The sequence below is a fragment of the Carcharhinus amblyrhynchos genome, chromosome 25 (genome assembly GCF_965287045.1).
Source record: "Carcharhinus amblyrhynchos chromosome 25, sCarAmb.v2.hapA, whole genome shotgun sequence".
Classification (NCBI taxonomy): Eukaryota; Metazoa; Chordata; class Chondrichthyes; order Carcharhiniformes; family Carcharhinidae; genus Carcharhinus; species Carcharhinus amblyrhynchos.
Window position 1 is genome coordinate 11,405,998 of NC_137348.1, and position 23,272 is coordinate 11,429,269.

The 23,272-nt window shown below is 41.3% G+C and overlaps 1 protein-coding gene across 10 annotated transcripts in view; it reads left to right on the forward strand.

Annotated features, from left to right (window-relative positions):
• fnbp1b (formin binding protein 1b) overlaps window positions 1-23,272 on the forward strand; it is a 289,323-nt gene that overhangs the window by 97,897 nt on the left and 168,154 nt on the right. For all 10 annotated transcript variants that reach the window (XM_080212261.1, XM_080212260.1, XM_080212262.1 and 7 more), the window contains exons 3-4: window positions 11,185-11,241; window positions 13,093-13,240. In XM_080212261.1, the coding sequence (XP_080068387.1) occupies window positions 11,185-11,241; window positions 13,093-13,240 (205 nt within the window). The remainder of the gene's footprint in view (window positions 1-11,184; window positions 11,242-13,092; window positions 13,241-23,272) is intronic.

The following is a 23,272-nucleotide window of genomic DNA, read 5'->3' on the forward strand; positions in this document are numbered from 1 at the left end:
CACGTATCTGTGTTCCTCTCTTAATGCTTTTAAGCATAAATATTTAGCTTATTCAACTGAATGGAAGGAAAATTACAAGCTGGGGAGTGCAGTTTCCTAATGTGCATTTTGAATATATGCTGGGAACACAGAAGTAGGAATTGAATGCATCATTAATGACACTTCTGATGCATATAATTTTTATTAAGTATATACCTTTATGTAGCAAACAAGTCTTGTGTCATGGAATGCTGAAAGATTTACTTGTAAACTATGTAAACATTGTTTCTATAATTTTATGTAGCTGCCCACATCTCATTTAAAATATCCTTTATCTGCATGCACTTCCTCCTGCACTACATGACTTCCTGTTGTCACACTTGTCAGCCTTTTCTCAAATATTGTTATGCCTGAATCTATACATAGGAAAAACAGATTAAAGGTTTTGTTCTGTTTATGCAGTCAGGCCACATTTAATGTTGATTGTAATTTTCAAAGCAAAAATGTTGACTTTTAAAACATCTAATTACCTCCACTGTATCTTGTTGGTGGTTGGAAAAAGGCAGTGGTATTCAGTGGGATCTATCAGAAAGATTGCAATTTTTAAGAAAGGGAACGAGAAATGGACAGAGGAAAGCAAGCAGATGTTTCCTTTCCTGTTTCTGATCGAAAGTTTTTTAAAAATCTGAACTAGAAAGAGGCTCTTGGAGGTCAGCACTCCACGTTTCTGCCCCAGCAGTAGTTTGAACTTCGTGGGTCCATCCTGTTTCCATGTTTTTTATGCCCCTTTCTTCCAGCCACTGCCCATACTATTATTAAATAATTATATGATCTGTGCTAGAAAATACCAACTTGAATCCTGTAATATCTTCCGTTCTTGTCTTTTCTACCTCAGGCAAATAGACTGAGGTTACTATTAATTAATAAATGTTAAACATAGTTACTATTAATTAATGAATGTTAAACTTCGCTTCGTTAATTCAACCTCTTTCAAAGTCTCGAAGGAAATGACCAGAAACTTTAAAATAATCACTCAATGAAGGCAAATACTTTTCAACTCTTCAAAATTCTCATCCTTGGTTTCAAAACTCTCCATCGCCTCATCTTTCTTTGTCTCTGGAATATCTTCTACCTCCTGAACCTTTCAGAAACTCTGCATTCTTTGAACTCTGGTCTCTTGAACATCTCTCTCTCTCCATCTGTCTCACCATTACGAGCTGTAGCTTTAGCTGTCTTGGCCCTAGCTTTTGAATTCCCTCCCCAGACCACACGGCCACCCTTCTTCTCCCTCTTTGAGACCATTCTTGCAGTCTACATCGTTGACCAAACTTTTAGTCAACCCACCAAACATCTCTTCCTTCAGTGCCATGACAATTTTTATCTGATTAAATTCCTATAAAGTGCTTTGGGATCTTTTCCTTCTATGAAGGTGGCACATAAATTGAAAATTTAGATCCTTGGACCATATGTCCTTTTAAATATTAGGCCTAAAAGTCTCCTCCACGTTGTAAAGGGGGAGAGGTGGGTGGTAATGTTTGATTATGGGAGAGACTGGTGGCACTGAATCGGAGAATACCAGCTGTAGACTTGTAACAGCAGCTTTGTAGAAAATAATAAGTTGCTGACAGACCTGAAAATGCAGTAGATCAGTTGTTATTGATGTATCATTTTTGTGACGTTACACCTAACTGATTGTCACTGGTTAAAGCCTGCAATGTGTGATTTTGTCTTTTTTCCCTTTAATCACTGGTCTGCACAAAAGTGGGCAACACGGTGGCACAGTGATTAATACTGCTGCCTCACAGCACCAGGGACCCGGGTTTGATTCCTGGCTTGGATCATTGTCATAGAACCCCATAGTGCAGAAGGAGACCATTTGGCTCATCGAATCTGCACTGACCACAATCCATTCCAGGCCCTGTTCCTGTAACCACACATGTTTACCCTGCTAATCCCCCGACACTAAGGGGCAAATTTAGCATGGCCAATCAACCTTACCCGCACATCTTTAGACACATGAGGCTGGAATTAAACCCAGATCCCTGGTGGTGTGAGACAGCAGTGTTAACTACTGTGCCACCATCTATGTCAGTGCGGAATCTGCATATCCTCCCTGTGTCTGGGTGGGTTTCCTGCCACAGCCTGAAATACATGCTGGTTAAATGCATAAATTCTCCTTCAGTGTACCTGAGCAGACGCCTGAGTGTAGCGTCCAAGGGATTTTCACAGTAACTTCATTGCAATGTTAATGTAAGCCCCTACTTGTGACACTTGGATGTAAACTTTTAAAAAATCCCATCTTCAGGATGTTTTAAAAAAACTTGAGTTAATGTCATATATTATAAACCAAAGAAGTAAAATGACTTTGGATTCCATAAAAGTAAGTTTGTGGCAATTGTGGCTTGATGTTCATGTTCCATACATGCCTTTCAAGCTCAGAAACCCAGCAAAAGCAGGCAAACAGCTTCCAAAAGAACCCCTGAAGGCTAACAGCTCCAGAATAAACTTGATAGAAATCTGTGGAGGTAAAAAACATGACCACATGAACACTTGATGGAGGGAGTACAATGTTAAGGCTAGATTTCAATTTGGGTCCGTAGCCAAGCTGTGCCAGTAAATGTTGAAATTTTAGTCTCAGAAGTTGATTTATTATTGTCACATGTATTGGTATACAGTGAGAATTATTGTTTCTTACGCACTATACGGGCAAAGTGTACCGTATATAGAGAAGAAAAGGAGATGGTGCAGAATGTAGTGTTACATTCATAGTTAGGGTGTAGAGAAGGATCAGCTTAAGATGAGGTAGGTCTGTTTAAAAGTCTGACGGCAGCAGTGAAGTAGCTGTTCTTGAGTCAGTTGGCACGCGATCTCAGATTTTTGTATTTTTTTACCGACAGAAGAAGCTGTAAGAGAATATGTCTGGGATGTGTGGGGCCCTTGATTATGCCGGCTGCTTTTCTGAGGCAGCGGGAAGTGTAGACAGAGTCAGTGGAGGCTGGTTTGCGTGATGGACTGGGCTATGTTCACGACCCTTTGTAGTTCCTTGTGATTTTGGTCAGAGCAGGAGCCATACTAAGCTGTATACAGCCAGGAAGAATGCTTTCTAAGCGCATCTGTAGAAGTTGATGAGAGTCATAGCAGACGTGCCATAGTTCCTTAGCCTCCTGAGAAAGTGGAGGTTTAACTATAGCATTGGCCTGGATGGACCAGGACAGGTTGTAGTGATCAGGACACCTAGAAATTTGAAGCTCTTGACCATTTTCACTTCATCCCTGTTGATGTAGACAGGAGCGTGTCCTCCACAATGCTTCCTGAAGTCAGTGACTATCTCCTTCATTTTGTTGTCGTAGCACCAGTTCACCAAATTCTCAATCTCTTTTCTGTACTCTGTCTCATCATTGTTTGAGATCTGACCCATGACGGTGGTGTCATAGGCAAATTTGAAAATCAAGTTGGAGGAGAATTTGGCCACACAGTCATAAGCATGTAAGGAGTATAATAAGGGGCTGAAGATATAGCCTTGTGGGGCATTGGTATTGAGGATGATCGTGGAGAAGGTGTTGTTGCCTATCCTTACTGCAGTCTGTGGGTTAGGAAGTCCAGGATCCATTCGCAGAGGGAAGCACCGAGCCCCAGGCCATGGAGATGACCTTTGCAGGAATAATGGTGTTGAAGACTGAGCTGTAGTCAATAAACAGGAGTCTGACAATAGGTGTCTTTGTTATCCAGGTGTTCCAGGGTTGACTGTAGGGCCAGAGATGGCATCTTCTGTGGACCTACTGCGGTGATAGGCAAACTGTAGTGGATCCAGGCAATGTGGGAGGCTAGAATTGATTCATGCAGTGACTTACCTATCAAAGCACTTCATCATGATGGATGTCAGAGCCACCGGAAGATAGCCAGGAAGGCACACTGCTTGGCTTTTCTTTCATACAGGGATCATGGTCGTCGTCTTGAAGCAGATAGGGACCCTCAGATTGGTGTAGAGAGGTTAAAGATGTCTGCAAATACCTCCACAAGCAGGACCGCGCAGGGCCTGTGCTCATTTGGTACCCCATCTGGGCCATTTGCTTTTTTGTGGGTTGACTTTTAAGAAGGCTGATCTGATGTCTGTGATAGTGACCTCGGATATAGAGTATTCAGCTGAGGCTTCCAGGGTAGCAGGCATCCTCTTGCTGACCTCTTGCTTGAGCTTATCGGGAAGGGTGCATTGGTGCCTTTCTACAGGCCTTCATCTTACAGCCTGATCTGTCTTGCAGACCTTGCCATTGTCGCTGGGAGTCAGTGTGGCTAGCCTGGGACTCGAGTGATATTGCCTTTTGGCATCTTTGATGAATCTCCGTAGATTATATCTGGATTGCTTGTATAGGTCGCCTGACTTGAATGCTGCATACTTGGACTTTAGCAAGCAGGATACTTTAGCAAGCAGTGGATATCTCCATTCATCCATGTTTCCGGTTTGTGGAAAAGTGGAATGGCATCTCTGGCATCCAGTCTTCGACACACTTAGTAATGAAGTCAGAATTTAGAACACTTCTGTATTTCACAATTGATTTATTTTTAAGATTAACTCTTTAAACTGATTGTAATTTGCATTTTCAATAACAGTAGATGTGACATGCTGATGATTGGCATGGATGCTGTAGCCTAGTGTTAGTGTTGCAAAAGTTGATATGAGTAAGTGTTTTATGTGATATTTCATGTGAGTAACTTGCTATAAGTATGCCATACCGTGTATTTGACATGATTTTTTTTAACATTGATCTGTTGTGTCACTTTTTAGAATTGAAGTTACGGAATATTCTATCTGTGAGGTATCTTTATGAAAATGTCCTACTGCTTCATCTTCCAATGCAGCAATGAAGAAATGACATCTAATGGATGAAACAGTAAATTAAGGCTTGTTTTGAGTGAACATAAAACATCCCATGTCACTACTCAATGAAGACGAGAGGATTTCTCTGTGCACACACGCTGCTTTCACTTTACCCTATGACAATCTGCCTTTAACTGTATAGGCCCTGTGTTCTGGAATTGTCTTCGTATATTTCTTTGCATCGTAAAATCTCTCCGACCTCTTAAGAGCTATCTTGAAAACCTATCTCTGACCAAGCTTTTAGTCACCTATCCTAATATTTTCTGATGAAAACTCATCAACTTGAAACCTTAACTCTATTTCTCAGTCCACAGATGTTGCCTGACCACCTGAATATTTTAGCGTTTCTTGATTAATTCAGTTTACCTCTTTGCTTTGACTTGATATTTGTCATGTAAAAGATTTGGGCTTTTTTTGTGTCTTGAAGGCACAAAATAAAGATGTTGTTAATATCTTGGCTAATATTGTTCCTCAACCAGTGTCAGTCAGACAATCACCTGGACATTTATCTTTATCCTTCTCTGTGCATATTGGCTACTGTGTTTCCTTGCATTGTAGCAGTGACTATAAGTACTCTATTAGCTGTGAAGCTGTACTTTGGGGCATGCAGCAATTATGAAAGGCACAATTTAAATACAAGTTCATTCTTTTTTCTAGTTAACGTGTTGATCTTCCCTCTGTGAATTTCATTGGTAGCCAGGGAATTCATTCATTTTCAAATAATTAAATTAAAAGCTGTTTAATCGACTATTCAGCTGGGTATGTTTGAATTCTAATTAGAATGGAAAATATAATCTTTTACTTTTTAAATAACTGTTTAATTAAGGTTCAAGAATACTCATGTATTTCTGACTGATAATGTAGATTACCATGTTTATACTGAATGAGAAATATTTGAACACAAAGTTTGTGTGCATTCAGGTGTTACTTGTTCCCATGCTACCAACGTAAATTGTAAGGATCTGTGGTGAATGTGTGCCTTGTGCAAAACATTGGGGCGGCATACTGGCACAGTGGTTAGCACTGCTGCTTCACAGCGCCAGGGATGCAGGTTCAATTCTGGCCTTGGGTGACTGTGTGCATGGGTTTCCTCTGGGTGCTCCAGGTACCTCCTGCAGTCCAAAGGTGTGTGTGTTATGCCCCATAGTGTCAGAGGGATTAGCAGGGTAAATACATGGAGTTAAGGGAATAGAGCCTGGATGGGATTGTGGTTGGTGCAGGCTTGATGGCTGAATGGTCTCCTTCTGCACTGTAGGGATTCAATGACTCTACTCGATCATATCAATCCACAGTAAAATTGCCATAGAGATTGCTGAGCATTCTAGGGGAAGCAACTGGTGTTGCTTTGTCATCCTTGTTGCACTTTGTTGACATTAGTTCGAACGCATAAATCAGTGAAATGTAATTCAATACCACTTCAAACCAATTTAAGCCCACTGGTAAGATTGTGGCTGCAGGCTGCAATGAGCAGTGTCAATTTATTTAAAATCTAATTGAAAAGCTATAATGTGCAAGGATACCAGCATTTTGCTAGTTAAGTAGATGGCTCACCAAACAAAGGTGGAAACAGCCAGGTTCATAGCACCATGGCTGGCTCTGCTGTGCAGAAGGGCAGGAAAAAGTGGCAGATCTATAGCGATTGGGGAATAGACAGGCGTTTCTGCAGACGCAGATGAGACTCCAGGATGGTATGTTGCCTCCTTTGTGCAAGGGTCAAGGACGTCTCAGAGTGGCTGCAGGACATTCTGGAGGAGGAGGGCGAACCGCCAGCTATTGTGGTGCATGTGGGCACCAATGATTTAGGTAAAAAATGGGATTAGGTCCTACAAGGTGAATTTAGGGAGTTAGAAATTAAACTAACATGTAGGACCTCAAATATATTAATCTCAGGATTGTTACCAGTGCCACTTGCCAGTCAGAGTAGGAATATCAGGATAGCTAAGATGAATATGTGGCTTGAGAGATGGTGGAAGAGGGAGGGATTCAAATGCCTGGGACATTGGAACCATAAGATATAGGAGCAGAATTCGGCCATTCTGCCCAACAAGTCTGCTCCGCCATTCAAGCATGGCAGATATGATTCTCATCCCTATTCTGCTTTGTCCTTGCAAACCTTGATCCCCTTATTGATCAAGACACTTAAAGACACTCAATGACCTGGCCTGCAAAGCCTCTGTGGCAACGGATTCAACAGATGCACCACCCTCTGACTGAAGAAATTCCTCCTCCTCTCAGTTTTAAAGGAGCATCCCTTCACTTTGAGGTTGTGCCCTTGAGTTCTAGCCCCTCCCATTAGTGGAAACAGCCTTTCCATGTTCTCTCTATCTAGGCTTTGCAATATTCTGCAAGCTTCAATTAGGTTTCCCCCCCCCTCAACCTTCTAAATTCGACCGTGTATTGACTCAGATTCCTCAACCACCCCTCATATGACGAACCTTCATTCCTGGGATAATTTTTGTGAATCTCCTCTGGACCCTCTTCAAGGCCAGCACATCCATCCTTACGTATATTCACCCTTATATATGGAGCCCAAAACTGCTCACAACATTTCAAATGGGGAGGTGGGACCAGTACAAATTGGACGATCTGCACCAGGGCAGGACTGGAACCCAAGTCCTCGGGGGAGTGTTTGCAAGTACTGTTGGGGAGGGTTTAAACTAATATGGCAGTGGGATGGAAGCCGAAGCAGGAAGTCAGAGGGAAATAAAGTGGAGACAGAAACAAAAGGCGGTGAGGTGTAACATGAAAGGCAGCGAAACTAAAGTCAAAAATCAAAAAGGGCTACGGTGCAGAGACTGGAGAAGTCAGTGAATGGGTCCTGTAAGGCTGAGAGAAATAAAACATGGACAGTGTACAAAACATGACCAGACAGATGGTCTGAGAAAGCAGGGCAAAGGGAGGCCTAGATTAAACTGCATTCGTTTGAATGCGAGAGACCTAATGGGCAAGGCAGATGAACTCAGCATGGATGGGTACATGGAACTGGGATATTGAAGCATGGCTCAGGGAGGGGCAGGACTGGCAGCTCAATGTTCCAGGGTACAAATGCTATAGGAAAGATAGAACAGAAGGCAAGAGAAGAGGGGGAGTTGCATTTTTGATTAGGAAGAACATCACTGCAGTATTGACAGGGGACATATCCAAGGATTTGCTCACTGAGTCTCTATGGGTTGAACTGAAAATTAAGAATGGGAGAGATCACTTTGATAGGATTGTACTACAGGCTCTCAAATAGTCAGCGGGAAATTGAGGAGCAAATATGTAAGGAGATTACAGATAGATGAAAGAAAAGTAGAATGGTAATAGCTGAGGATTTTAACTTTCCCAACATTGACTGGGACAGCCATGACGTTAGGGGCTTGGATGTTTAGAAATTTGTTGAGTATATTCAGGAGGAATTTCTCACTCACTATGTGGATGGCCTGACTCAAGAGGGAGCAACACTTTTCCTTTTAGGAAATAAGGAAGGACAGCTGACAGATGTATTAGTGAGGGATCACTTTGGGACCAGTGACCATAGTTCCATTAGTTTTCAGATAGCCATGAAGAATGATAGGTCTGGCACAAAAGTTAAAATTCTAAATTGGGGCAAGGCCAATTTTGACGTAATTAGACAGGAACTTTCAAAAGTTGATTGGGGGTGTCTGTTGGCAGGCAAAGGGATGGCTGGTAAATGGGTGGCTTTCAAAAGTGTGTTGAAAGGGTTCAGGGTAAGCATATTCCCTTTAGTGAAAGGCAAGGTTGGTGGAAGTAGGGAATCCTGATGATTAGGGATATTGAGGTTCTGGTCAAAAAGAAGAAGGCACATGACATGCATAGGCATCTGGGATCAAGTGGATCCTTTGAAGAGTATAAAGGTTGTTGGAGTAGAGTTAAGAGAGAAATTGGGAGGGCAAAAAGTGGACATGAGATTGCTTTGGCAGATAAGGCAAAGAATTCAAAGAACTTCTACAAATACATAAAGGGCAAAAAAGTAACCAGAGAGAGAGTAGGGCTTCTTAACGATCAACAAGGTCATCTGTTTGGAGATCCATAAGAGATGGGTCAGATCCTAAGTTAATATTTCTCATCAGTATTTACTGTTGAGAAAGGTATGAATATTGGGGTACTTGGGAAATAGTGATTCTTGAGAAGTGTACGTATAACAGAGAAGAAGGTGCTGGAAGTCTTAAAGTGCATCAAGGTAGATAAGTCCTAAGGACCTGATGAAATGTATCCCAGGATGCTGTGGGAGGCTAGGGAGGAAATTGCGGGTCCCTTAGCAGAGATATTTGAATCATCAGCAGCCACAGGTGAGGTGCCTGAAGATTGGAGGGTAGCAAATATGCTTTTGTTCAAGAAGGGCTGCTGGGAAAAGCTAGGAACTACAGACCGTGAGCCTAATGTCTGTAATGGGTAATTGTTAGAAGGTATTCTGAGAGATAGGACCTGCAGACATTTCGAGAGCAGTGACTGATTAGGGATAGTGAGCATGGCTTTGTGAGTGGAAAACCATGTCTCACGAATTTGATTGAGTTTTCTGAAGGGGTAACCAAGAAGGTAGATGTCTATGCAGTCTATGTTATCTACCTGGATTTTAGCAAGGCCTTTGACAAGGTACCACATGGTGGGTTGTTGCATAAGCTTAAATCTCACGGATCCAGGTGAGGTAGTTAAATGGATATAAAATAGGCTTGATGGCAAAAGACAGATGGTTTTTCAAACAGGAGGTCTATGACCAGTGGCATGTCTCAGGGATCAGTGCTGGGTTCACTGTTATTTGTTGTTTATATTAATGATTTGGATGAGAAGTTAGGAGGCATGATTAGCAAATTTGCAGAAGACATCAAAATTAGTGGCATTGTGGACATTGAAAGAGGTTATCTAGGATTGCAACGGGATCTTGATCAACTGGGCTAGTGGGCTGATGAATGGCAGTTAGAGTTTAATTTGGATAAATGCGAGGTAATGCATTTTGGTAGATTGAATCGGGGCAGGACCTATTCAGTTTATGGTAGGGCATTGGGGAAAGTTATAAAATAAAGAGTTTGAGGAGTACAGGTTCAAAGCTCCTTGAAGATGGAGTCAGAGATGGACAAAGTGGTGAAAAAAGCATTCGGCATGCTTGGTTTCATTGGTCAGAACATTGAATACAGGAGTTGGGGGCGTCTTGTTGATATTGTACAAGACATTGGTAAGGCTACACTTGGGTTACTGTGTAGGAGTTCTGATCACCCTATTGTATAAAGGATATTATTAAACAAGAAAGGGTGCAGAAAAAATTTACTAGGTTGCTGCCAGGACATGATAGACTGGGACTTTTTTTCCCCCTGGAGCATAGGAGGCTTGGGTGATCTTATAGAAGTCTACAAAATAATGAGGAGCATAGATAAAGTAGATACTCAACATTTTTTTCCAAAGGTAGGGGAGTCTAAAACTAGAGGGCATAGGTTTAAGGTGAGAGGGGAGAGATACAAAAGGGTCCAGAGGAGCAATTTTTTCACGCAAAGGGGTAGTAGTAGAGGCAGAGGCAGTAGTAGAGTGGGTGGAATTTTGTTTTTTAAAAAGCATTCAGACAGTTGCATGGTTAAGATGGATATAGAGGGACAATAGGCAAATGTGGGCAATAAGACTAGCTTAGTGGTAAAAATTGACAACATGGACAAGTTGGGTCAAAGGCCTGTTTCCGTACTGTAAACCTCTATGACTGCCATAAGTTAATAACTTTATGCCTTTTAGTGATGCTTGTGTAATTCCATTGGCAGAAGACTAAACTTCATGTATTGACACTCTGCATTTATGTTGCTGAAACTGTCTTGTATCCAAGCGGTATAGGAACATTTGACAGAAGAGGCTATTCAGCCCATCAAGCTCCACTATTTTGTTATATCACGGTTAACCCAACTCAGCTCCCATTTACGCACCTTTGCTTCAAATCCCTTGATACCTTTATCAAAAAAATCAATCTCAAAAGCTCCAATTATTCTAATATTCACAGCCTTTTGATGGAGTTTTCAAGATTTCTACTACCCTTGGAAAAAAAGAGTTTCTTGATTTACCTGTTGCATGACCTAGATCTAATTTGGTGTTATGTCTTAATCTTGATTCCACCACCAAAATAAATAGTTTATCCACATCTCTCAGTCTCTCAATCTCACTTGCCTCCTTTATGCTACATAGTTATTTGTAAGATATTATGCATCTGGAATAAATTATTTGAAGCCAGTGTTTATTTTACTTTGATTCAAAAATCAAAACAAATGTGTTTACTAAGTAAGCAGGTACTTGTGCTATAACAGTTTATTTTGCAAAACTCTGAGGTAATGAAGCCTTTTTGTGTTACTCTTCAGGAATCTTTCGAAAAAGTATCAGCCGAAAAAGAACTCCAAAGAAGAGGAAGAACAGAGGTGTGTTCCTTTCAGATTCAAAGTAGTAGTAACGCAATCCATTAACACTTCAAATGCAGTAAAGGCATCCTGATATAGTACTGCATCTCACTTTGTTATAAGTGATAATGCAAGTCATTTGTGTTTTTTTTCAAATTAGTTTTCCCAAAATCTGAAAATCCAAAATTAAACACTGAGAAAACTAGAACTCGTAACAATGATTTCTTTTGTTGGAACTGGTTTGTAATATTTATTTCTGTGCTTCCCCCAGCAAATTCACATGAAGACAACCCTTTTTTTTGCTTAAAGAAACAACTCTTAGGAGTGGGTGGTGAGGTATAGAGAGATAGCAAGGTGAAAATTTTTACTGGAAGTAAAAATAAATTCAAGATTGAACATCAATCGTTCATTGATTTTGAATTCATTAAAAAAAGGAAAATGTAACTTCTGTGAAAATGCTCTGTCAGAATGACAAGGTAGAAAATGTGGAAAAACACGACGTATTCCAACTTGGTGCGTAATATTTGGATTTTGATCCAGCCCTTCCCCATTTTTTTTGGAAACTCATTAGAATTTACTTGTGGAGTATGTAAGCTCAGAATAAATTTTAGGCAAATTGAAAGAAATTTGCCCTGCATTAATCTTTTCCTCAGTCGCTCATGAAAACTCAGGACGTGGGCAAGTGGGAAAGTTAATTAATGTGACTTAGTTTTGTGTTGTGAAATAGCACAAAATGTTAACTTACAGAAGTTTGTGCATGTTGTGGTGTTAACACCTTGTGATGAGTGGAAGAGATGGACAATAAATTATAGGGTAATTAAAATATGGTTACTCATTGCACTGCTATCTTGTACACTAGTAGTGTGGAAACCTGGGACCTATAATCCTTAAAACATTGATCAGCAATGACGAGGAACAGTAGAATGAGAACCATGAAACGAAAAGAATACCACTGCCTATTCTTTCAATGGTAGACCGTAGCTTAGGTTTCTAAATCCTACCTTTCTCCTGCAAACCTGCTGATGGATCTTTAATGTTAACAAAGAAAACAACCTAACCTGACCAGTAAACATCTTATTTACATTCAAATCAAAAATCAATAATCATACAAATATTTTAAGTTTTTAACTGGGTTACGTTTGTTTTTACTTGGCAATATTATTTGATGACGATGTTGCCTGTATTATATGTAAAATCTCCAATGCTATAAATTGATCTGCTTGTGAATGATCTTTTCTATTTGCAGTGAAGTGTTGCTTGTACATATCAATTCAAAACATTTTCAGAGAAAGATATATAATTGTAAGATGTATTTTAGGAAATTTGGAGTTAACGTGTCCAATTTTTGGAAGTTCAAGATAAATTTTGAAAGTAGTTTACTAATAGGCTGATTATAAGACCATAAGATATAGGAGAAGAATTAGGCCATTTGGCCCGTTGAGTGTGCTCTGCTGTTCAATTGTGGCTGATAAGTTTCTCAATCTCATTCTCCTACCTTTTTCCCATAACCTTTGATCTTCTTACCAGTCAAGAACCTATCTATACCTGTCTCAAATACACTCAATGACCTGGCTTCTAGGGCCTTCAATGGCAATGAATTCCACAGATTCACCACTGTCTGGCTGAAGAAATTCCTCCCCATTTCGGTTCTAAGAGATCGTCCCTTTATTCTTGAATCCTAGTCTCTCCTACTAATGGAAACATCCTCCCCACGTCCACTCTAGCCAGGCCTTTAGGATTCTGTAAGTTTCAATGAGATCCCCCCTCATCCTTCTAAACTCCATTGAGTACTGTGACACTTGATTTAAAATATATGAAATTAAATTTTAAAATAAAAACATTTGGACTATAGCGGAATGTATTATTTTACAGATATACATCATGTCAAGCATTTCTAGCTGTTCTGAATGAAATGAATGACTATGCAGGCCAGCATGAGGTGATCGCTGAGAACATGAGTGGGCTAATATTTGCTGAGCTATCGCGTTACATCCAGGAGCTGAAACAAGAACGGAAATTGGTAACTTATATCACTTATTACAATTATTCATATAAAATTGTTTTGGAAGGATTAGCCTCTTATGAAACTCTATTTATAAATTTTAAAGCTCTGTTTTTGAGTACTGACATAAATGTGTTCTAAAGTGGACAGAAAAACATCAGCAAAAATTAAAGTGTACTGCCAGTAACAGAACTTATCTTTGTTTTTTTCAGGAGAGAATAAAATTCACAATTTTCAGTTGTGTCAATTCAAAATTTTAGATGTTTAAAAAATGCTGTTGATGAAGTTTTTTGCTCATCGGTGTTCTTAGAGAGTTCCTTGGGGCAGGCAGTGGTGTAGTGATAGTCACTAGACTAGTAAACTAGAGAACCAGAGCAAGATCTGAGGACACAGGTTCAAATCCCACCATGGCGGATGGTGAAACTTGAATTCAATAAAAATTCTGAAATAAAAGTCAAAGTGTTGAATGTCATAAAATTGTTACTAATAGTCTTTAGGGTACAGAATCTGCCATACTTACCTGGTCTGACTTGCATGTGACTCCAGACTCTCAGTAATGTGGTTGATTTTCAAATACCACTGAAGTAGATGGACAATGAATGCTGGTCCAGCCAGTGACACTCACATCCCATAAATGAATTTTAAAAAAGATGTTCTAATATTTTTGTACTCTACCTGAGGGTTAATGGGATAACCTTTTTTTTAAGATGTTGCATGTTGTTGAAAGTTCATGATGTAAGAGTTTGATGTTCAAGTTTTTATAGCCCAATATGTCGTGTATTATTGAGCCTTACATGTGAAAGGGAGAAGTAGTTTCACAATTGAACTGGCAATCTCAGCTACTGCAATTAGTTTCTGTTTCCCTCCTCTCAGGGTGGGGAGGTACAGTCAGAGGGAATGAATGTTTGTGGTCCAGATGGGACATGTGTAAACTCTATTGGAATTGCATGAATGTATATTGTAAGTGAGCATGGGATTAGATTTTGATGCAAGAGTGAAGCACTCAAAGTCACCATCAAGCATTTCAAGATAATATAATTACATGCAAAGTAAAGCTGCCTCTGCTGTACTAAAGGAATGTGTGCCCCCAGGCTAAAATGAGTAACAGTTCTTGTGCTGTTGTGTATTTCTTCATTTCCCATGTTGTAATCATATGTGCTTTATAAGTGGGAGTGTTTAGGTTTGCATATCAGTTCTGTGTTCCAGTTGGAACTGAATTAAGAAGAAATTAAAAGTAAAGATATTTTCCTCCTCATAAGGATGACCGTGCTAAATGCCAAAAAGACATTGACAGGTGGATGGAATGGGTGGACATGTGGCAGGTGAAATTTAATGCAGAGAAGTGTGAAGTGATCCATTTTGGTGGAGAGAACGGGGAGAGGCAATACAAAATAAAAGGTACAATCCTGATGGGAATGTAGAGCGGAGGGATCCTGGGTATTTCTGCACAAATCATTGAAGGTGGCAGGGCACGGTGAGACAGCAGTTAAATAAGCTGGGCTTTATAAATAGGGGCATGAAGCACAAGAGCAAGGAAGTTATGACCAAAAATTGATTTGATCTCAACTGGAGTATTCTGTCTTGATCTAGGCACCATACTTAGGATGTGAAGGTATTTGCGAGGGCGCAGAAAAGATTCAGAAGAAGGCTTCCAGAGATGAGGAATTACAAAGTTTATTAAAGTAGAAGCTAGGACATGAAGAGAAGGTTGTGAGAAGATTTAGTGGAGGTATTCAAAGTCACGAGTCCAGACAGATTAGATAGGGAGAAACTGTTCCATTCAGTAGAAAGATCATGAACCAGAGGACATTGACTTCAGGTGATTGGCAAAAGAAGAAATGGTGACAGGAGGGAAAGGCATTTCACGCAGTATCATAGAATTGATTCAGTGCAGATAGAGACCATTTGGCCAGTCATGTCTGCCCCATGTCTGCTGAGTGAGCACTTTTGTGCCATTCATAGAATCATAGAATTATCCCTACAGTGAATAAGGACGCCACTTGGCCACAATCCCACCCAGCCTGTAGCCCCACATTTTTACCTGCTATTCCCCCTGACACTGATGGGCAATTTACCATGGCCAGTGAACTTAACCTGCACGTCTTTGGACTGTGGGGGAGGGAAAATCAGAGCACCTGGAGGAAACCTACGCAGACACAAGAATTTGGAAACTCCACACAGACAGTGACCCAAGCCGGGAATTGAAGCTGAGGCCCTAATGTTGAGAGGCAGCAGTGCCAGCCACTGTGCCGCCCCTACTGTCTTTCTGTATTCCTGCACTTACATCCTTTTCAGATAACAGCCGAGTTTTCTTTTGAATTCTTCAATCAAAATGTTTCTGCCACACTCTCGAGCAGTAATTTCAGATTCTAACCAGTCGCTACGTGGAAAGGATTTTCCTCAAACCTCTTTTGCTTCTTTCACTCGTTACTTCAAATCTGTATCCTCTCTCTTGATCCTTTCACAAGTGGGAATAGTTTTTCCATATCTTCTGCATCCGGACCCTCCATGATTTTAAATATCTCTAATCAAATCTCCCCTCAGCTGCCTTTCCTCCAAAGAAAACAGTCTTAATTTCTCCAGCCTATCCACATAACTGAAGTTCCTCATCCTGAGAAGCATTCCCATAATTTTTTTCTGCTCTGTTTCTACCTAAGGCCTCCACATTCTTCCTAACATGTGGCAGCTAGAACTAGATGCAATATTCTAACTGAGGCTGAACTATTGACAAGTACACAATGCAGAATAAAATTCCGCATAAATGCAGTGAATTGTTAGGACCTGGAATGCAATGTTTGAGAGTGAGAGGCAGGCAGATTTAATTGTAGCTATCAAAAGGAGAAGAGGAGAAACTTGCAGGGCTAAAGAAGGATGTTGTGATCAATTGAAATTCTGTGATCAGGGACAGGATCTAATGAGCTGGCATTGAATTTGTTGTGACTGATACATGCATGTTATTATCTTCAGATTAAAATGGACAATTGATTTTTTTTTACAACATAGAACACTACAGCACAAACAGGCCCTTCGGCCCACGAGTTGCGCCGATCACATCAACTCCTATCTATAACCCCCAATCCCATAAAACCCCATATACTCATCCAGAAGTCTTTTAAAAGACCCCAGCGAGTTCGTCTCCACCACCACTGACGGCAGCCGATTCCATTCACTCACCACCCTCTGAGTGAAAAACTTACCCCTAACATCACTTCTGTACTTTCCTCCCCGCACCTTAAACCTGTGTCCTCTCGTAGCGACCATTTCAACCCGGGGAAATAGCCTCTGAGAATCCACCCTATCTATTCCTCTCAACATTTTATAAACCTCTATCAGGTCGCCTCTCAACCTACGTCTCTCCAGGGAAAAGAGACCCAGTTCCCTCAACCTAACTTCATAAGGCATGCCTCCCAGTCCAGGCAACATCCTTGTAAATCTCCTCTGTACCCTTTCAATAGCTTCTACGTCTTTCCTATAGTGAGGCAACCAGAACTGCGCACAGTACTCCAAATGAGGCCTGACAAGGGTCTTATAAAGTTGCAGCATTACCTCCCGACTCCTAAACTCAATCCCTCGATTTATGAAGGCCAGTACACCATACGCCTTCTTGACCACATCTTCCACCTGCGAGGCCGATTTAAGAGTCCTGTGGACCCGGACCCCAAGATCCTTCTGCTCCTCAACACTACCAAGACTCCTGCCCTTGATAGTGTACTCATTCATCCCGTTGGTTCTGCCAAAATGGACGACTACGCATTTATCCGCATTTATTTCACTTACCTTTTAGCTGTAATCATGTATAATGTTACATGGAAAATGAAACAAAGAGAATAATCTTTCAGTTGCATCATCTCAGCACTATAGTTCTGAAAATCAGATGAAAGGATTGCAAGAAGTGGTCTAAGTTTAATGATTTTGAGTTCAGAGGTGTCTGATATTAAGATTTGCATTTATTTGAATGTGCTATTCCTAGGGCATCTTAGCAAGTGTGAGGTTATCCACTTTGGCAGAAATTATAGTAGGAGGGATTACTATTTAAAGGGCGAAAAGCTGCAGCATGCTACAGTGCAGAGGGACCTGGGGGTCCTTGTGCATGAGTCGCAAAAACCCAGTCTGCAGGTGCAGCAGGTGATCAAGAAGGCGAATGGAATGCTGGCCTTTATAGCGAGGGGGATAGAATATAAAAGCAGGGAGGTCTTGCTGCAACTGTACAGGGTACTGGTGAGGCCGCAGCTGGAGTCGCCGCACTTGCGCAAGGATATTTTGGCCTTGGAGGGAGTGCAGAGGAGGTTCACTAGGCTGATACCGGAGATGAGGGGGTTGGACTATGAAGAGAGACTGAATAGACTGGGTCTGTACTTGTTGGAGTTTAGGAGGATGAGGGGGCATCTTATAGAGACGTATAAGATAATGAAAAGGATGGATAGGGTAGAGGTAGAGAGATTCTTCCTGCTTAGAAAGGATAGCAGGACTATAGGGCACAGCCTCAAGATAAGGAGGGGGGGGTGCAGTTTAGAACGGAGTTGAGGAGGAACTTCTTCACTCAAATGGTGGTTAATCTCTGGAATTCTCTGCCTGTTGAAGTGGTGAAGGCTACCTTGCTCCATATATTTTAGTCAGAGGTAGATAGGTTTTTGACAGACAAGGGAATTAAGGGTTATGGGGAGAAAGCGGGAAAATGGAACTGATCCACTTCAGATCAGCCATGATCTTATTGAATGGCGGGGCAGGCTCGAAGGGCTAGATGGCCTACTCCTTCTCCTATTTCTTATGTTCTTATTTGGAATTCCTAAACGATATAAGATTCTTGGTTTACAATTCCTGGCATATTGTGTTTTCCTGTTTATCTCAAAGCTGCTTCAGGTTGCAATTGCCTGTTTCTTTGAGAATTTGCGCAGATAAACACAGAACAAAAACAAAACCCTCCCTGCAATCTATCCCTACAGATTTTCACAGTAACATCATTACAGTATTAATGTAAGCCTTCCTGTGACTAATAAGTAAACTTTTAAACACATGGGATGTCCCAGGTGAAGACTTAAATTCATTATTTCCCATTCCCAAGCCTTCCCTTTGATGTGGGAAACCAAATGAATAATTTGAACCCCTTATGCAGAACGCGCGACATCTTGTCATCTCCAAGAAACTCCAGGGGCCACCTCATTGTTTAGCATTATTTCCACTCTGACCTTACTAAATAACCATATTTAAAATGCAATTACTTTAGATTTGCTTACCAGCTTCTTGCCAGGTATTTTCATATATTTTGCATTTAAAAAAATTTCAATTCCCAAACATAAGTTATATTCCTGAAGTATATGAATCAAGGCATCACACATTTTTGCAACAAGTTGAGACACATGGTTTACAAAAATTAGCACCAACTTCAGACCTCCTTTACCCTCTTCATTACCCCTCACTCAAAAATGGAACACATGTAACAAAATTGGCACATCACCATGGCACAACAGTAGTCAGGGAATGGATAAAAGCAAATTACTGTGGATGCTGGAGTCTTCTTTTCTTTCCTTACAGAAGAGATTTTCCAGCATTTTTTCTTTCAGTAGGGAATGGATTTGACTAGTTTAGACTGCAGTGCCTGTCGAGCTCGGCTTTTTGGCGAAGATCAAGTGTTGGATCAAGTCGCAGATCAGGTGCAATGCCTTCTTTTGTCAGCTTAGATTTTATTTGTATCCCTTGTGGGGACCATGAATTGGATTCAGGTTGAATTTGAATTTGGTTTTTGGAGCAAGCAAGGAATGGGTTTGTGTCCACTCAATCCACTCTGAGCATTGGATTTGTAACTTTAAGAATGGAGTAGAAAAACAAAATCTGTAGAATTATACCTGTACAAAATGGCCCTATGGAAGATGTGTTTTTACTTCATTGTTAAATTGAGTGTTATGAAATGGTTGTCTCATGTGGGACAAATCACATTTCACCCATCATTCCTGCCCTTACAGACCTATAACAACTAGGAGTAGGCCATCTGGCCCCTTGAGCTTGATAAGATCGTGGCTAATCTTTTTGTGGTCTCAGCTCCGCTTACCCACTCGCTCATCATAACCCTTTATTCCTTTACTGTTCAAAAATCTATCCTATGTTAGTTCTTGTTCCTCCAAATCTTTTCTAATGTTTAAATCACTACATGGCCTTACCTGTCTGTAACTCTAGTGTCCTTCAGTTAGACAGTCCTACTTAAACTTCCCATTTGTCCAACCCTTTATCCATCCTCCATCTTCCATACTTCATCTAATTATTGACAGAACCTAGGTCCTGCACTTTCAAATTTTATCTCCACCTCCTCTTTCTTTAAGACTTTACTTAAAACCCACTAGTTTACGAAAACTTCAGCTCATCCCTCTGCATCACTTTTGCCTGATCACACACTTTTGAGATATCTAAGAATGTGTTTTTGCTGTTAAGAGCACTTTATAAATACAAGTTATTTTGTTGCAAATGCTGTATTCTTATTGGTTATGAAACTGACAGTATAAACAAACCATAAATCTATTTCCCATAATCATTTACGCTCTTTCGAACTGAAGTCTTCTCTGCGGTCAGAGGATGTACTTGGATCCTCCTGTGGTCAAGTGGGGATAAATATAGTGCAACGCTATACAGTGTGAATGCACCCATCTTAAAAAAATTTATTCATTGGAAGTGGGCATTGCAGGCCAGACCTGCATTTTTGCTCATCCCGAATTGTCCTTGAGATGGTGGTGGTGAGCTGTCCTTTTGAGCCACTGCAGTCCATGTGGCATAGTGCTATAAGGGAGAGCGCTCCTGGATTTTGATACAGTGACAGTGAAGAAATGGCAATATATTTCCAGACAGGACTGTGAGTGATGTGGAAGGGAACTGGCACGTCGTGATGAACCATGAAAATGTTACCCTTATCCTTCTAGATGGTACCAGTCGTGGGTTTGGAAGGTACTGTCAAAGGAGCCTTGGCAAGTTCCTGCAGTGCATCTTGTAGGTGGTACACACACTGGTGCCGCTGTGCATCAGTGGTGGAGGGAGTAGGTGTTCGTTGAAATGGTGCCAATCAAGTGGGCTGCTTTGTCCTGTATGATGTGAAGCTACTCGTGTGTTGTTGGAGCTGCAGTCATCCAGGCAAGTGGAAAGTCTTCTATCACAACTCCAAACTTGTGTCCTATAGATGGTGAGCAGACTTTGGGGAGTTAGGAGGTTAGTTACTCACTGCAGGATTACAGAATTGTTGCAGTGCAGAAGGAAATAATTTAGCCCATCATCTCTGCACTGGCTCTCCAGATGTGCATTATATTTGATTTGACTTTATTACTGTCGCATGTATTAACATACAGTGAAAAGTATTGTTTCTTGCATGCTGTACAGACATACTGTTCATAGAGAGAAAAATGAGAGAGCACAGAATGTGCTATTACAGTCATAGCTAGGGCGCAGAGAAAGATCAACTTAATGCCAGGTAAGTCCATTGAAAAGTCTGACAGCAGCAGGGAACAAGCTGTTCTTGAATCAATTTGCATGTGCCTCAGACTTTTGTATAATTTTCCCGACGGAAGAAGGTGGAAGGGAGAATATCTGCAGTGCACGAGGTCCTTGATTATGTTGGCTGCTTTGCTGAGGCAGTGGGAAGTGTAGACAGAGTCAGTGGATGGGAGGCTAGTTTGCGTGATGGATTGGACTACATTCATGACCTTTTGGAGGTCCTTGTGGTCTTGGACGGAGCAGGAGTCATACCAAGCTGTGATACAACCAGAAAGAATGCTTTCTATGGTGCATCTGTAAATGTTGGTGAGAGTCGTAGTTGACATGCCAAATTTCCTTAGTCTTCTGAGAAAGTAGAGGTGTTGCTGGGCTTCCTTAACTATAGTGTCGGCACGGGGGCACCAGGGCAGGCTGTTGGTGATCTAGATACCTAAAAACTTGAAGCTTGCGACCCTTTCTATTTCATCCCTGTTGATGTAGACGGGCATGTTTTCCCTTCCGCTTCCTGAAGTCAATGACAGTCTCCTTTGTTTTGTTGACATTGAGGGAGAGATTATTGTTGCTGCACCAGTTCACCAGATTCTCTAGCTCACTCCTGTTCTTTCTCATCATTGGCCTTGGAGGGAGTGCAGAGGAGGTTTACTAGGCTGATACTGGAGTTGAGGGGGTTGAGCTATGAGGAGAGGCTGAATAAACTAGGCTTGTACTCGTTAGAGTTTAGAAGAATGAGGGGAGATCTCATTGAAACATATAAGATGATGAATGGGATGGATAGGATAGAGGTGGAGAGACTCTTCCCGCTCAGAAAGGACAGCAGGACTAGGAGGCACAGCCTCAAGATAAAGGTGGGGCAGTTTAGAACAGAGTTGAGGAGGAACTTCTTCACTCAAAGGGCGGTGAATCTCTGGAATTCTCTGCCCGTTGAAGTGGTGGAGGCTGCCTCGCTAAATATTTTTAAGATGCGGGTTGATGGGTTTTTGATAAGCGAGGGGATTAAGGGTTATGGGGAGAGGGCGGGAATGTGGAACTGAGCCACGACAGATCAGCCATGATCTTATTGAATGGCGGGGCAGGCTCGAAGGGCTAGATGGCCTACTCCTGCTCCTATTTCTTATGTTCTTATGTTTTATGTTCTTATGAGATCTGACCCACTACGGTGGTGTCGTCAGCAAACTTGAAAATCGAATTGGAGGGCAATTTGGTCGCACAGTCATAGGTGTATAAGGAGTACAGTAGGGGCTGAGAACACAGCCTTGTGGGGCACCAGTGTTGAGGATGATTGTGGAGGAGGTGTTGTTGCCTATCCTTACTGATTGTGGTTTGTGACTTAGGAAGTTCAGGATCTAGTCACAGAGTGAGCTGCTGAGGCCCAGGCCACAGAGTTTGGAGATGAGTTTCATGGGAATAATAGTGTTGAAGGCTGAGCTGTAGTTAATAAATAGGAGTCTGACATAGGAACCCTTGTTATCTAGGTGTTCCAGGGTTGAGTGCAGGCCAGGGAGATGGTGTCTGCTATGGAGCTGTTGCAGCAGCAAGCAAACTGTAGTGGATCCAGGAAGCCCAGGAGGCTGGAATTGATTTATGCCATGACTAGCCTGTCTTAGTAGCATTCCTTTGCCCTTTTCCTCATGCTCCTGTATATTGTTTCTATTCAAATAATCATCTAATGCACTCTTGAATGCCTTAAATAAACCTACCACCACCACACTTCTAAACAATGCATTCCAGACTGAAGCAGTGCATTCCAGACCCGAACCACTCATTGTGTGTCAAAAGTTTTTTTCTCACATCATATATGTTTCTTTTGCAAATCACCTTAAATTTGTGCCTTTTCGTTCTTTGTCCAAGGGGAAACAGTTTCTCCCGGTCCACTCTGTCTAGCCCCTCACAATTTTGAACTTCTTTCTCAAATCTCCGCTCAGCCTTCTTCTCTCCAAGGAGAAATGTCCCAGCCATCCCAATCTATTTTCGTAACTGAAGTTTCTCATCCTTGGAACCATTTTTGTAAACCTTTTCTGCACTCTGTCTGATGCATTTGCACCCTTCCGATAGTATGGTGCCCAAAACTGTGAACAATATTCCAGTGGAGGTCCAATTAGTGCCTTGTATAAGTTCAGCATAACCTCCTCATTCTTGTACTCTTATGCTCCTATTAATAAAGCCTAGAGTACTATATGCTTTATTAATTGTTCTCTCCATTTGCCCTCCACCTTCAGTGACGCAGGTTCCGCTACTCCTGCCCTGCTTTGAGAATTCTACTTTTTATTTTGTATTGCCTATTTATGTTCTTTCCATCAAAATGCATCACTTTGCATCTTCCGCATTGAAGTTTATCTGCTACTTATCTGCCCACTCCACCAATTCCCTATATTCTCCTAAAGTTCAACACCGTTCTCTTCACAGTATCATCTGCAAACTTTGAAACTGTCTCCTGCACACCAAGACGTAGATCATCAATATGTATCAGGAAAAGCAAGGGTCCCAATATCAACCCCTGGGGAACACCACTACAAACCTTCCGCTCACCTGAAAAGTATCCATTGACTGTTACTGTCTATTTCCTATTAATCAGACACTTTT